The sequence below is a fragment of the Cupressus sempervirens genome, chromosome 3 (assembly GCF_028749045.1).
Source record: "Cupressus sempervirens isolate cs-2001-9-10 chromosome 3, ASM2874904v1, whole genome shotgun sequence".
NCBI lineage: Eukaryota > Viridiplantae > Streptophyta > Pinopsida > Cupressales > Cupressaceae > Cupressus > Cupressus sempervirens.
In genome coordinates, this window is record NC_143120.1 from 452,059,517 (window position 1) to 452,076,900 (window position 17,384).

The 17,384-nt window shown below is 36.0% G+C and overlaps 1 protein-coding gene across 2 annotated transcripts in view; it reads right to left on the reverse strand.

Annotated features, from left to right (window-relative positions):
- Positions 1-16,960, reverse strand: part of LOC149567028 (uncharacterized) — a 105,226-nt gene extending 88,266 nt beyond the window's left edge. For both annotated transcript variants that reach the window (XM_089820249.1, XM_089820248.1), the window contains exon 1: positions 16,040-16,960. In XM_089820249.1, the coding sequence (XP_089676375.1) occupies positions 16,040-16,345 (306 nt within the window). In that variant the 5' untranslated portion in view covers positions 16,346-16,960. The remainder of the gene's footprint in view (positions 1-16,039) is intronic.
- Positions 16,961-17,384: the final 424 nt, after the last annotated feature.

Below are 17,384 nucleotides of genomic sequence, written 5' to 3' on the forward strand. Positions count from 1 at the left end.
TCTCTTGATTAGATGCTTTACAATGACCTAAGAGGGTGTATAAATACTTTCCCGAAGGAGTTCGTCGGCTACATACAACATGTCGCAACATAACAAGAACCTTTCCGAAGGGACCCATTGGCTACATAACAAGAACCTTTCCGAAGGGACCCATCGACTGATACACAATTTCTACCGACGACATCATCCCCCCCAAAAAGAAAAGTCGTCAGGAGACGACTATAGAACAAAACTCAAACAACTAACTACAACAAGATAGATCTGCCACATCACTTTCACATTCGTTCTGTGCCTGCACCAAACTGGTCTCCAACCCACATTGCCTCTATAGCCACAATATTGTCTCCTTAGTCAAGCTGACCTTGATAGCCACCTGTGTTGCTTTCTCTGCTTCCAACTCTGGGTCCACTGAGCCAAGTGTCGCTGCACTGCCTTCAACTAAATGATCAACTCCTCTCGAGCTCTCCATGCATCCACCAAAACAGCTTCACGTCCAACACCTACTCCAAGTGCCTCTAATGCGCAGACACTTCATGTCTGTAGCAGCTCTAGGTCTCATCAACGGATCAAACTTCCCACGACTGATATCCGCAATGACTAGGGGTCTAGGGGGCAATGCCCCCGGCGGGGTTGAGAGGCAACGCCCCTGCAGGGTCTTGGGGCAACGCCCTGGGCGCGCTCCTTGTCACAATACAGGGCGGGGTCGTGAGGCAGCGCCCCTCGCCGCCAAGACCAAATCAACACTCTGAAACCCACACAAAATTGCATGGAACACACTATTTTTGTGATTTCTTCTGATCCCACACTCTTTCTGGCAACCGCTGATGTTTTCTCTTCCCTTTGGCATCATCCATCACTCATTCTAAGCATTCTTGATTTGTTGTAGTATAGTGGTAAGTATTCCCACCTGTCACGCAGGTGACCCGGGTTCGATCCCCAACAACAGTGCCAAATGTTTACCGCATAGATCGATTGATTAATGCACACAGACAATAGATTGAAATAGCAGAACTTCTTCCTCTATTTGCATATGCCAAACATTACATTATGCTCGATGATATCTCCTAATTAGATGCTTTACAATGACCCAAGAGGGTGTATAAATACTTTCCGAAGAACTTTCTCGAAGGAGTCCGTCGGCCAAATACAACATGTCGCAACATAACAAGAACCTTTCCGAAGGGACCCGTCGGCTGATACACAATTTCTACTCACAACAAAGTCCTCTAACAAAGCTCACTCCTAACAGGGTGAATGAAATCCTTTGAACATGTCACATTTAACAGTGTGCATTGTAACCTTTAACAGGATTGGTTCCTCATAGGGCTCACTTCAGAAGAGTGAAAATTGATAGCATGTTACTGGTGGTTTTTCCCAAATTGGGTTTCCACGTAAAATCCTTGTGTCAAAATGTGTGATTGATTTTGTGGTATTGCATGTTTACATTTCTACAAAGTTATTTTGACCTAAGACAACAATATGCATATGTTTAAGATATTGAATGATCAATGCATGCATAAGAATAAGTTGCAGTACTAAAAAGTTTTCTTTGTACATTTGAACCTTGGAAAACTGATTCACCCCCCCTTCCCACTCTCAATTATTCTAAAGTATTCCAACAGTTTCTACACTGAGTCAATCTTCAATGACAAATGTTCTCTTAGTAAAGAGAATCTCTGCAATATCTACTCCTTCGATTGTTCTAACAATCTGCGCTCATCACAAATCTTGCTTATTCTCTGCTCCAAGTCAATGACTTGAGCATCTGCATTCCTGATCTCATTTACCACATTCTTTAATTCTTCCTTTTCTCTTATATTAGTGATGAAGGTCTGAGACTCTGAATATAATCATGTGACAAGGCACATTTCTCACATCGTTCCTTCCCTTCATGCACACATCTTCTCAACTCTTTAATAAGTGTCCAAGTTTGCTAAGTCATCTTTCACATTCTTACATACCTTTCTGAAAAGGTTTACATCATGCTCGGCTTGTGCCTTGATTGTAGCAACTTCAACCAAAGACTTATAGTGACTATCAAATTCTTCTAACACTTTAGCTGCTTTCTTCTATGGATTACGCTCACTGATTTGAATGTTCATCAAACTTTCCATTTTTCCCATCATTTTTCTCAAGAATATCTTTAGAGCCTTTGATTCCCAAGTTTGCTAAGTCATCTTTCACATTCTTGCATACCTTGCCGAAAAGGTTTCCATCATACTCAGCTTGTGCGTTCACTGTAGCAACTTCAACCAAAGACTTAAAACGACTATCGAATTCTTGTAACACTTTGGCTCCCTTCTTATGTGGATTACTCTCACCGGTCTGAATGTTCATCAAACTTTCCATTTTTCCTGTCATTTTCTCAAGAATCTCTTGACTGCCTTTGATTCCTTTACTCTTCTCTACAATCCTATTGGTAGCCAATGCTGATAACTGACTAAGCATTTCAATCTCATGGTCCCCTGCTACTGCCAGTGGTGTATTGCTCATCATGCTAGCTATTAAAGATTATAATGATGATTTAGATGAACTAGGTGCTTCTTTGTTTGTCTCCTTGGTAGGAGTAACCAACTGATCTCGTATCCTCTGATTGTCATCCTCTTTCTTTGTTTGTTGTAGGGGCTGATTTTTTGCATTTTTGACTCGTCTACATGCTAACTAATAATGATTTTCTTCTTTGCTTCAGTATGTTTAAGTTGAGGTGTGAAATGACAAGTTTCTTGTACTATAATCTTCCAATCAATTTGCAACTTCGCATCAACATTCTTAAGGGTCTCGGCCAATGTGGCTAAATCTTTTGATTTTTCTTTGTCAACTTCTTCACATCATCATCAGAACTTGGTTAGTCAGACAAATTCTACATGGCCACATTGTCAACAATATTTGCTTGACCCTTAAATGGATCCTCGGTCTCATCAACTGTTATATGTGTGCTATCAATATTCATAGTGTCATCGTCAATAGTTATCTGTGTCATCGTCAATGGTTATCTGTGGTTTCCCAATGACTATCTCTTTAACACTTTCTCTTTCTTTGCTGACTTCTACATTTTCAACAGTAACTTTCACTGTTTTTGCCTCTACTGAAGTAGTAGGAGTTGCTCCCCCTAACATCATGCTTCCTTCATCTTTACTAGGCTCAGGTGTATCTGACATTATCTTGTCTTCTGGAGTCTTCTCTGTTGCAGTCCTAGATATGTTTGTCTGTGATGTCTTAGGCAGTTCTGCAGTAGATGGAGATGTTACAATTTCTTTTCCAACCTCTTCTATATAGGCTCTGCAAATGGGTTCACTAAGAATATGATCCAGAAGCATTTCAGTGTCTCTTATATTCTCATCTTTCAATCCTCCCACAATTCTTATTACTCTCATCTTATCTCACACATGTGGATTAAGAAAATGCATTATTCTTTACATTATAGCATTTTCTCACTACTTCTCTCAAAGTCTCTTCTTCTTTCTTTACTCTCAACCTCTCCTCATTCAATCTGTCATATAGTTTTTTAGGTAATTTGCCATGAATTCTGAGAAGGGGTTTCTTAAATTTTATCATGTACTGAATTATTGTTCAATTTAATGAAGGATCAATTTAATTCATTACACAGTCTTGTTACCTCATGAATCAAATTTGCTGAAATGTCAACTACATTGTCACCTATCCAGAACTTCTCATCATGAATTATGCTTAAGATAATCTTGGTCCAGTCTTCATTGTCAAATTTGTGGCCAAAACATATACTTCACTACATCATTCTGACCTAAATGTTCAAATCCATCCTTAAATGAGATGTCTTGCTTGTGTACCTTGTCAAATTCATTTTATATGTTGTTTTCTCCTACTGTCTAAAACTTGCATTGTGTATAACTCCTAATGTCTTCCAAATAAAGTACTGCGTTGGAATTTGTGAAAATGTGGTTGTAGGGTCATCCTCCATTGGTGGAATAGGGTTTAACTTCAACTTAGATATTGGAACTTCCTCAACATTGTGAACCATAGATTCTTCCATTTCAACAATTTAAACACCTAACCTTCATAAATTAACTATGCAAGAGTGTAAATACCTTTAATTCGAGATCTAGGGCTTTTTGCACGATTACGATGAAAAGTTTTGAAAAATTCTCCAAAATACTAGAAATTCGCTCTCAATTTCACTTCTATATGCTCCTTAACTGTACAAGCCTTAATACACTCATACAGGGGTTAAATAAATTTCTGATGCTAATTCTCCTTTATCTTCTATTAAATAAATTGCTCAAGTAGATAGAGGTTTGTCAGCAACTATTACTGACTTCAACTTGTTTTCAGGCATGTCATTTGTCTTCTTCTCTACCCAAATTTTTGTGCTTGCTGGTGTCTTAGCTTTAAGAAATGATTCATTGAAATTTCCTACATGCTCTTCCACATTCTCTTTCTATCTTTCATTGTTGCTTTCTTTCTTTCTAACATTGTTGTTTCCATTCCTTCTAAAGTTCATGTTCTGAGGTCTCATGTTGTTCACTCTGCAAAATCTTGCTATATGTCCTAAATTCTTGCAAATCTTTCTATATGTCCTAAATTCTTGCAAATCTAACATGCGATCACATTGTTTCCATATTTGGGTCCTGAATAACTGATCTGTAATCTGCAATCTCTAGCAATATGTCCAAAGTTGTTGCACTTATAACACATAACTCCATTCTTATGACATTATTTTCTCCAATAGGTCTACTAGCTACAAGGTTAGTACCTTGATACATATTATAATTAAAATCTAGGTTTCCTACATTCACTAGTTCTATGTGCATAAGCATGACAATTATAACAACAACCAGAGATAGGACTAGTACACCTACCTGTAAAGTCCTTCCTTGTGTGACCAATTTCATTGCATGCATAACATTTTCCAGTAAATTGCCTCCACTTCTTTAGGTGGTTTACATTGTTTAGGTACATCTTCAGATTCATTAGGCCCTTCCTTGTTTAGATCTTCTTGTGGTTGTTCAATTTGTTGGATTACAAGATCTAGTTGTTCAGTAATCTCAGATCTCTTAGATGATTCACCTTCATAGTAACCAATACCAGTCTTATCTTAACAAGGTCTTTGTGCCATGATATGCTCATCAAGCTTTTCATTGCTTGAATACAACTTCTCAAGATATTGCTTTGTCTGTGTAAGCTCTCCTTTCACAATAGTATTGTACTTCTCAAGTTTTGCATATTGCAACTTTGAAGTCTCAAGTTTAGATGTCACCTTGGTAAGCTTGGATTTCAGAGCTAAAATTTGATTCAATCTTCTTGTCATCATCCTCCATACACAATTTTAAATTTGTAATCTCTAGCTCATGCTTCAGAATTTCATTTTCCTTCTTAAGCCTTGTAACTGCATCACTATCCTTGATCTGATCATTGGACTCATTCTTCTAGGAATTGGCATATTCAATCTCCTTTTTCAACTTCTGAATGGTAGCTTTAGCCTCTTTGTATTTCTTCTTCAGACTATCTCTTTCTTCAGTGATTACATCAAGTTCCTCAAGAGCTTCTTCCAGATTCTTTTGCAATTGATCTACATCCATAGTGATCTTACTCAAGTTGTTAGGCCTCCTCTGAGTAACTATGTTCTGATACCAATTGTTAGAAATAGGAAATAGGGAGAGGGGAGTGAATTGGTATTCTACAAACTTTTGCCCAACTATGCATATCTTTAACAATCTTAAAACATGTTTATGTGTATATACTGAAAAGTAAACATAGCTATAACATCATACAACTCATAACACCACTATTTGTTAACTAGGGAAAGCCTGGCCAACGGAAAACCCCAATGGGGATGGTATACACAAAATGATCCACTAAACAAAAGTATCTTGTGAAAGATATTGACCCTGTTAGGACTCTATTATATCAGTATAGTGTCTTGGTCCTTGTTAGAGGACTAGGCCTTGTTAGAAGCCTCAACCCTGTTAGGAGTTGTTATTACAATTACAAAATATATGCAAGATGAATCCACTGTCCAAAAAAGCAATTACAATGATATTTTGTACACAAAAGGAATAGGTACATAAACCATTTGACCATGCTAATATCTGCAATATCTGATTTGTCCTTTGTAGCTCTTTGTACACAACTTCACATATACTGATCTTTCTCTGTTCTAGCATCAAGTTCGCATCATAATACAACAGTATTTCATCACAAAAACATTAAACAACTTCGCATCCAAAACTCTGTCCTTTATACAAAGTAATTATGTCCTATCAGCCTTCATGTCTTCACACGTGTCCCAAAAATCAAAACTAACTCTTGCCCACTTAGGGTTAACATCTACGATGTCGTCCCTAAATAGACAAGCAATTATTTTGATAAAAAAATAATTGCTTAACACAAATTACCACTTTCCTTAACTCTGTCCTGTTTTGCCTGTACAGTACTGCAACTGATAAAACATTAATAACTCTGTCCATACTGCTCATAATGACTCGCGCTCTTGTAAGTAGGATCATACCTTGTTCTTGCTTCCCTCAAGTGCACATGTGCCAATTTTTTGTCTATGATCTCCGCAAACCAAAAGGGTGTTTGTGCTGACAGTTAAACTCTGTGATACTTAGACAATTTTCTAAGTCTTCAAGGCAAAACTTTGGCCTCATAACATGCTGACTTAATAGGGACGATATGTTGTCATAAATGACAACCTTAACACATTTCTAGACTCACATCTTAGCCAAATTTCCAACAATAGGACCCTCATCCTCTCTCTCCATATGTATCAAGAAGAGATCCATGGATACCATGCACAAACTTTGGAAGATGACTAACCCATTGATGTAAATGATGAAAGAGAAGCCATATCAATGAGCTTTTTTTCTAATGAAAACTTCGTAAATTCTCAAGAGTTTAAAGACTTTTTGTTGCAAATAAAAATGAAGGATTTTGAAGTGAAGAAACAAATAAGGTTGATGGGAGTCGAAGAGTCCCAGCATGAGGAAATTACTAACCAATAATTAAAAGAAATGAAGTTGGATTAGATTAGTTGTACCCTGGAAAAAAGGGATTTGGTAAAGAAGAGCAATATCTTGATTGTTCTAGGCCTTTCATTGAAACAAGTATTTCCACTTAATCAAGGGAGGAAGTGGGATGATTCGAATGAGGATAAGATTCTAGGATAAAAATATAATGCCAAAACAGAAACTCTTGCTACCTGGATCAGTTTCAAGGGAAGTAAAAAAACAAAATTAATTGATATTTCAAAAGGAAGTGATGGAGCGGCAGTTGTTCAAACACTTGAAGACACAAATCCCCTAGTATCAGCCACAGAATTAATGCACAGGGCCATGTTCAAAAAAGAACCAAGTTAAACACATGCAAGAAAAATTGGAAATCTCACAGATAAGGGAAGTTGAGATGAAAAAGAAATAAATGAATTGTATTTGAAGATTGCTGCATAAGGAAGTCCAAACTTTGGAATCTGAGGATAAAAATTAAGCCATTGTTGTTCACCAAGATGTTTCTGTTGAAAAAAGCCATGACAATGTTCTAGAAAAGCTAATGCAACATAAGTCTTGTTATCATCTAAAACTGCAGCCTTGCTGAATTTAGTAGAACTCAATGTTTCAAGGAAACATTGAAACACTCCTAAGTTGTGGTTCACTTGAAAATGGAGTGAATCTCCAAATAAGGCGGGCTCCTAACTTCTAAACTACTGAAATTCTAGGAAAAGGGATAGAGAAATCTTGGAAATGAATAACTGATAACTTAAATGACATTAAAACCTTGAAAATTCCACTGTAAGAACCTATAATGAAATGACTTTATGAAATTGAACACTTTCAGAATGACACTAGTCCACTTGCAAACAAAACCCCAGAATCACAACTTGGTCTAAACAAGAAGTTCAAACAACACTTTGAAATTCCACCTTATCGATCACTTGACGAGACTAGACTACAACAAGAAGTAGGATAAGACTTAATAACCTGCAAATAGTATGGCCTTCAAATATATTCACTTCAAATCTGAGTTACAGAAAATATCATCCAAAAGACCAAGAATCAGAAAAAACTCTTTTTTTCCTTCAATAATCAGAACTGCCTACAATGATCCATCCAAAACAATATCCCCAAAACAACCTTTTGGTCGGATTCATGAAAATAGCCAGGAAAAAAGGGCCTAGAAGCTTCCAAACTAAAGTATTTTCCCCTAAAAAACTCCACCAAGTCATAATAATACCTATGACTCATCTTCAACTGTCCTCAAAAGCTTCAAATGGCCATAAAGACTTCTTAACTAACAAGAAAAGGTCAAATTCGACCTCTAAGCCCCTATATTCTCTCCACATGTCCTCAAACTGAACCATAACTCATAAGTCAAACATAATGTCCCCATAACTTACAAGACTCCACATTATGATACATGTCATGATTGATTTTTTCAATTATTTGCATTTTCTAATAAGAAATATATTGAATGGTTTATAAATATCATTTAATATTTTTGTTATACAATTGTTCACTCAATGCAAACATAAAGTATTAAGTACCTAACTACAAGCATTTCCTAAATTTTTCTACCATGGCATATATGATTACTATGCTCCTAGAAAATAAAAAGAATCCCATCATATCCCCAGACTTCCAACATTAAAAACTTTGATTTAGGACAAATATGCTTTATCGAGCTTAGTTCTAAACCTCATTTCATTTTGTCTTTTGGAAATCTAGAGAGTTCGAGAGCAAAAAAAAAAAAACTCTGTTGCTAGGGTTTGAAGAGGACTTTTACAGCTCAATTCCATGGATTCCTGAGTATGCTTGGTTCTTGAACACCAAATTGAAGACACTTGAGTTTGTTTTATTGATACCTCATGCTACTTTTCATCCAGCTTTCTTTTTGCTCGTTGTTTCTGAGAAATTTGGAGTTCTCTTGCCACCATTAACGAGCTTGATGGTCTTCTGTGTTTGTCACCATGGATACCAGCTAGTACTTTTTCTATTGTCATTTTTTCACTGTGATTTTCCACTTAACTATTATGAAATTGGAGATGGGGTTTAATGTCATTTTATAAGTCTCTTTTTTGCATTTGTTACCCATTATACAAGAGACTTTTCTTTTCAAGCATTTGTGAAACGCCATTGTTGGGTATTTCTGACACCACGCACAAATATTGTAATTGAGATTTCTCTTATCTTGCAATTGTAGATGCTGTTTTCCTTCTTGAGGATTCTACTTGAGGGTTTAAGATGTAAGCAACCTCTATTACTTTCCATTCGAAAAGGAACCCTTATATCATGACCATGGCTGTAGGTTATGTCAATTTTCCATTTTACTTGTTTCAATCAATGAAAAAATCTATGTTATATCAGATTCAAAACCCAAAATGGGTTTTCCTTGCACATTTTAAGCTCGAGATTGGAGCTTGTCTGCTTCCTTGTGGTTTGAGGGCATTTCCACGGGCCGCTCCTTATACTGGCGATTTTCTGAGAAGTCTTTTAAAATAATTTTATACCACCTTTGCTAATTTATTTGCCATTCTTACAGGATTCTGCAGTTGAAGTTTAGAGAAACCATTGGTGGAAATTGGATGTTTTTCCTCTTTTCTTCATCTTCTGTCTTTACCAAGGTAAATGTTTTTTCTCAAAATCATTTAAATGCAGGGGAAAAAATCAGGATCTTTACTGGCTTCTGATCTCTGTCACTTTTCACACCATTTGTTTTTACTGGCACCACTTGACCAGGAGGATGAAAAATGGGAAACAAAAGACTGCTATGTCCATATATTTGCAGTTTTACTGTTGTTTCAGTTTGTAAAGTATTTCTCCAAGTTTAAAAGCTATAACCTGTAGCTTTCCATTGTACTTTTGACTGAAGAAAACCCTTCATCCGATGTTGCTTCATCATTCTACAATTGCATATACAACTTCCATTCTGGCTTCTTACTGAAAACATCCTTGCAGCCTTTATTGCTAAAACTTATTGACCTTACACCCCCCTTTTGAAGCATTTGTTCTCCTCTGAATGCATATTCCTTGTCTACTCTATATTTTGAAATGATGCTCCATGCTGAAATGTAAAGTCTCTGCTTCTGTCTTGATGTTTATCCCTTATCAGCACAAAAATGCATTTTTCTAATGTACCTTTGTTAGCTATTACACTTGTCTGCATATATTTAAAAAAGGTTTCAAAATTGATACATTTATTCTTGATAATACTAACTCCTTGCTGCTGTTGTAGACTCATTCGAATGATAACACATTCCTCTTGCTCACTTGCATTATTAATATAGGCTGCACTATCATTTGCATATTATGATTGTGTAGACTTCTTCATGGATTTTCACAACATATATTTATGTTGTGTTACATGGCTTTCCTACATGAACATGTCTCAGTCTTGTCTCTTACTTAGATGCTTTCATTTCCAGCATTATCTGATTATCATGAATGTATTTCTTTGTTGGAGGAGCTATATTCATCTATTAAGTTTCAAATTCCTGATAATCTGCCCCTTAAACAGTTAAATGAGTCATTTTCTTTCTGTGATTCACAATGTGCTAATAAAAGGTTTCATGCATAATGAGTACGTGTCCCTTTAATTTATGCTCATTCTTTCCATGACTGATATAAGATTTGTTGTAGCTTTCACTGTTGGAAGAGTAAAATGTTTCATAACTGAATACATCCCTTTAATATTCTTATAGTACTTTTAATCAGCTTTAATGATCCTACCTCTTATAAGCACGCCAGGCTCAATAACCCTTGTGGGAGCCAACGGTTATATCCACGTACTTATGAAAGGTTGGATGCTGTACAAGAAACAAACATGTTAGGAAATAAATCAGGATTTCTTAGATTTTTGGATGTAAATGCATATGCAGAGGGTAGGATGGTGAGATTGTTGGCCATTGCTTAGATCGTTTCGATCTAACCCATTTTCACTCTTGCAGGATTTGGAGCAGGAGCATGGAATGCAGAGCAGCGGGATCAAAGATGCGGAAGACCAGCAACATAGCCAGTCATTCCAGACAATGGCTCACACCCATGACCCATTTACTTTGTTATTCTTTACTTTCCTCATTTTCATTTACATGCATAGATCAGATTTTGGTTTATTTCCATGGGTTAGTTTCACAGCCTGTGTGAAACATAATGAGCACTTAATGAATAAATTACATTCTCGGAAAAGATTATGGTTTAAATTCGCTCTTTGCGATGCTTTTCGTTATAAAATGTAATTTATCGGCATGAAATACCAAGTGTTTGTCATAGCAAATACATGATCGCAAGCATTAAACAATCAGTCATTTTCAGCAGTGTGGCTTTTTCTGTTTGAGCCAGTAGGTTCAATAGACAACAAGTCTAAAACTGTTTTTAGTATCCATGAACAAATTCTTTCTTTCAGAGTTGATATAGTTATTAGTAAATGTGATGAAGTGTACATTGGGTATCATACTTTGGTAGCTATGTTGGAAACTTTCAAAAAGAATAAGCCTCAATTGGAAGAATAGTTAAGAAGGTGGAAGCCCTCCCGCTTCAATCTCATGAGACTAAATGAAGTGACACAGAGATCTGGATGCCCCAACAAAGATTAATAAAGTAGAGGAAACAATTGATACAAGTATAAATGAGTTGGGATATATTGTGCAAGAGGGTACAATTGAACAAATATTGTCTTCTTTTAGAACAATTAAACATTGGACCATACCAGGATTCATGGACCGAGAGGGCAAGAGAAAAAACTTAGAGGAATGAAAAATAGAATACAGGGATATATGGTTCCAAAGATCATTGCACATCTGAAAGAAGAAAAGGACTTCAGCATTTCCAAATTTAGTATATTCTTGGACAAGGTCATCACACTTGAAAATTTGTTTTCAAAATTTCTGGTTGAAGTTTGGGCCATTACTGGAAAAAGATGGAAAGCTTTCTTGCTATCAATGCCAGATGTCATCCATTACACATGACCAACACATGCAGAGATCGTTGAATGAGTCCGAGAAAATTTAAAGCCAGACGGATCAACTCCACAGGATACCAAAGAAATATCTAAGGGAGATATAACTACTATTGAATAAACCCGTCCAATTAAGGGGCATGTTTCACATTATGTTTCTTGATGATACTCATTTTGATTTATGAAGCGTAATTTAACATCTTTCAGTTGTTTTAGATAGTTATGAAAGGTCAACAATGCAAACGGTTTCAAGCTTGTTGCTTCCCCTGTTTTTTCTTAAAGGGGAAACTGAGATTCTAGTAAGATATATGATAGTAGATGATAGAATATCTAGATTTTGAAATGGATGAATCATGAACTCAATTGTACTTTTTGAAATCAACAAAAAGAAGCGATGTTTTCTTGTCCAGATTTGAGGTTTGAAAGTTATCTCTTATTTCAACCAGTCATCTGCAATTATTCATTATAATATCAATTGCCATCTTGTAATGCTTGTGCAGAGAAGTTATTTGTTCTTCATGTTTATCTGATTACCAAGAAGCATATGAGAAGTATTTCCCTCTTGTTTCTTGTCTAATTGGTTTTCTGCACAAGAAATTAAGTTCAATAGGACGGATGAATGGGTATAAACTTAACCATTTTCTGCATTGATAGTGTTTGATTGTTGATGGTGTGTTTTAAGTATATACCATCTTACAGAATTGAACATAGGGTTGAATGAGAGTGACTCTGGAGACCAAATTGGATAAGGGACTGGTCTTATCTTCATTCAAGAAGTGAGGTCTTGATTCATTATAATTATACATTTCAATTTTAAAACATTTAAAAGCAATATGTTATCTTTTCAAATTTTGATTAAGTATTTTAGATGAAGCAAGTGAAGCAAATAATTGCGAAGTCACACAATCAGATTTATCTCAAGAGTATTTGCCATCTTGAGAGATCATACAAGTTTTGTCACAATCTGCTATAAAAAGCCTTAAACCTATCATTTGGATTAAGTAACAAGTTGTCCCACATTGGTACTGCAGAGCCAGAAGTGCAAGGAAATTTGATCATTGATCATTCCTATTCATTGGCCAGAACTGATTGAGGAATCCTAATAAAAGAAGTGGCAAATCTTTTAGATTTCCAATCTGTGATTTAGGGAACCGACAGGTGCAGGGCGCTTTTTGGAAATTGGGGTGAAAATCACAATGGAGTAGCATACAAATCTACAAGATAATTTCACAAGGCAATGGTAAAAGGGCATAGTCAAACTTCACACTATTTCTTGAAGTGGGATTGGATATGATGTCGCAAATGTAAAAGTTGATCTCCGTTCAACAGCAGGTAGAGTTGTTAGATTGGGATTCATACATTAGGGAACAAAATACTCGGACTCAATTCAGATCAGTAATGCTAAGGCTTATCATGAAATATTTTTCGATGGAGTATTCAACAAACTGATCCTATGAGCTAATGAAACAAATGAACTCGTTATTGCAAAAAGGAAAGAGAAAATGGTATTGGAGGAGATATCAGTATCTTTAAACATGCATTTCATTTTACCGGTGAAACTTAAAGTTATATCAGCATCAATTGGAAATGCATTTATGAATGTGCAGATCTTGTTAGACCTGTCTAGGATCGCTGATTTCTGAAATGCTCAATCTTCTGAGATCAGTTATACATTGGAGACACCATGCTAATTTAGGTTACAATCTAGTGAACAGCATCTGAGGAACTAACTCATGGTCTGTGTTTCTTCAATTTGACATCCTCTTTTCATGGAAAAGTGACAAAAAGGATTCCTCCTTTGAAGTTTCCCCTTTGTTGCAAGAAAATTCATCAGGTACAACTTTGAATTAATATGGCTGGTTTGAAATCATAGCAATCACCATATGCCTACAGCTCCTTTCTTGTTTTGTGGTCAAAAGCATGCCCTCAAAACTAAATCCTATCATTGGATGTAGCCTCCCATCTTAATTGCAGAGGAAGAACACCAATACAATGGTGATCTCTCCAGTTGTTGGTAGTGTTCGTCATTATCAATCGGGTAAATAGAGTTAAAAAGTGACTAGAATCCGTAAAGACAAATCTGTTCTCCAATACATGTAAATAGAGTTGGCAAGAAATTGTGATGCAGTGCATTGCCCACATAGAAAATTTGTATAAAGACAATTATTTTTTCAGTTAAATTTTGTTTAGTCTTTGTTTAGTATATCGATCCCTATGTGTGGAGGAAATTATGTTTTAAATTCACGGTATTGGTTTACATTCACATTTTTATGGGATGAATGGGAACTATTGCTCCAAGCCGCAGACATTTGTATAGAGTTTTTCTAGTTCAAAAGAATAATTTTAAAAGAAATTACATATTTTTAAATATAAAATTTTAATGACTGTTAAAGAAAAAGCAGTAAAATTAAATATTATGGGGCCACAAGCTCTACTAATTGCTTCTTAAAATGTTGAGCAGTGGCTGCTAGCCAAAGTTGAGGTCTCATGAGGAAGAATCTGGGATTGTTTTTTTTAGGAGAGGGGGATCCCATGAACTCAGAAAGACTCCTACAGGATTATTTGAAAGTTTTTCCAAAAAAACATAACAGGCCTAATTTTTTGAGGGGATAGCAATTGCCCCCAACATAGGCTTTTCACTGCTACTTGTAAATCATCTTTTAAAAAATCAACTTTTATTAACGTACTTTTTCATTTTTATATTTATTTATTTAGGTGAATTGAATATGCTATAAGAACCTGTATAAGGCTATGGTCTCAAATTGGAGGGCTACTTAAAAAATTTGAGAAGGTGCTGGTCCGGAAATTCAGCAATCTTTTGAATTAGATGGTCCCAAAGCTTTTATAGAAGTAGCTAATATAAAACAGTTAGTCAAAAAATTAAAAAGAAACTAGTGGTCAAACATCAATCTACTTCTTCCATTACCTGAGAAGTTGTGAAATCTACTAAAGCTATTATCCCATGCAAGGAAGCTACCTGGACTTTCTGAGGGGGCATTGCTGAATAAATTTAGTTAGGATCCTTTTACAAATAGGTGTTCCAATGGACTTTATGGAGATGGCTAGGTTGCAAAATTTTCAATATAGATTTCATGATAGAAATGAATTCAAAAGAAATTATTGAGGTTGGGGTCTTACGTAAGGGAGCTTTTTAAAAAAATAGAGTTGAAGTTGTTTGCTATTTTAAAAGAAGCTGGTAGTTGTGCATAAGAAAAATAAGCTAAAAACATTTATCCACCAAAATCATTTTTTAGAAAAATTCTAAAATTAAATATTTGACAAATGACAAAAATATTATTTCAAAGCTAGAGGAATAATTTCTAGCCCCACCCTTTTTCCACTAGGTTGCTAAAAAGTAGCAACTCCTATTTTAAAATAGAAGATTTCAAATTATTCCATTGCCAATTAATTTTTTTCATGAAATCACCCACTTCCTTTGAAATAAAACTTAAGCCCCCTCATAATAACCTTAAGTCCCCTCATGCGAACCTGCCCAAAAACCTGAGATGCCTTCTAAAGATATCATGTGGTCGGAAATACCTTGAATTGTAAGGAAATTTTCCAATTTCGGCCTTCATAAAGTTCATAAAATTCGAGTTAAAATGTTAAGGTTCTTATTTACGATGATAAACTTCTGATTTAACCTGTACAAAAATTTCCATTATCTCGTGGAACCTGTCCTTAATTATAAATCTTGAAGCCACGCATGGAACGGCTTCTAACACCCATGGAACATTTCTCGCAATTGGAGCCGGAATTCTCAGCATTGGTGAAAAAATTGCTCAAGCACAACCATTAGATATGAGCAGGCGCTGAAGAGAGACGCTTGAAAACTTGCAGCACCAACAGAGCTGTTTATAGAGAGTAATTGCAAAATGGCGAGCTAAATGTAGTATTTTTTCCCTAAAAGTTTTCTTGCCACTTTTCGCTACTGACAGATAAAACCCAACACATACAACCGTAGATAATTATATTCAACATCCAGAAAACTATTTTCTTCAGTGCTACTAAAGCATTGTGAGCAGACATTTTATGAAAAAGAATTAAGCATACAGAACACTAATGAAAACATCTGGGAATTAAAACATGTACTAAATGGAAAGAGCCAGAATGTCACCTGTTTGACAGTGGCGTCAAAGAACTTAATTTCTTGGTCATCAGTGATGTATGAAGCACAAATTTGCATGCCCTCCTGCACTTGATGACAATGCTCGTCCTGAAGCTGTCTGCAGGCCAACCGAAATCTAGACCTGCTGCTCTTAAATTCTTCAATGGACAAAATCTCATCATACTCGCAGTCATCTCCAAAGTCGATATAATGCACGAGAAGCTCATTCTCTCTCAATTCTACACTAACTACATACCACGCATCATCATCCTTGCATTGATACTCCAGCTCTATACTCCCTTTTGCCATGATCATCCCCAAATTCGAATTTCAGCCACATTAATCCAGTGGTCCAGCAAGTGTAATTTAGACCTGGACTTGGATCCCTGCTTTAATTACTGCAGTGCGTTGTCACAGAAACACTCGTTTCGCATTCCAATTTCGCTAAATACTTACAAACAGCAAACAACCACAACCAGCAACACCATCGGAATGCCTTGACGAATTCCGTGTAGTGAGTGGACGGGTACGGCAATTTAAACGTGTCCCTGTTCGTAGTAGATGACAAGGAGCCTGTACAGCTGCAGACATGAAATTGCATTTATCAACTTATTGAAAACTGCACCAGAGATAGGGATTGGCATCAGTGTTTTTGTTTCCAAATTTTTTTATTTTTGTCTGAAGTTGTTCGTTCGAGGAAATTTGTTTAAAGGGGAATTTGTGGACAAACATGCGCTAGGGAAAGCCGCCCTCAGAATTTGGGGGAAAGTTCCTTATTTCAGTGCTTGAATTTTGTAATGCCGCATCATTTTCTGGCTTGTTCTTAGTTCTTAGAATTGAAATCGGAGTAAGGGTTACCTTTTATTTCAATTTACACATATGGATAGATGAGATTTAAGTCTACAGGGTGCACGTAGCCTCTGAGATCTTAGTGAGTTTTCATATTTAGTCATTTTTGTACTCGTAATCTTTTTCATCTATAAGTTCAATTTTCTTTAAAATCTACAACATTTTTTATATTGATTATAAGGAGTTCAAAATTACAAAAAGGAATTGCAGAGTATCAAAACATAATCACAAGAGGTCTAGCCTCACACCAGAGATAACCGACTAATAATTACAAAGAACCAAAAAAAGAGACAATCCTAGCAGCGAGTGGAGCACATCTTCAAAAGTATCAAACCAGGGAGTCCAAGCCAAAGAGCCTTCCATCCAAACTATGCTTTTATGTTCCTGAATCTGTTTAAGCATATAGATCATTTCTCTGGTAGTACCATAGTTATAACTCCTTATTTTCTTGCTGATAAGGTTAATAGTGTGATTGAAAGTCTGAATGTTGTCCATGTGTAGTTTC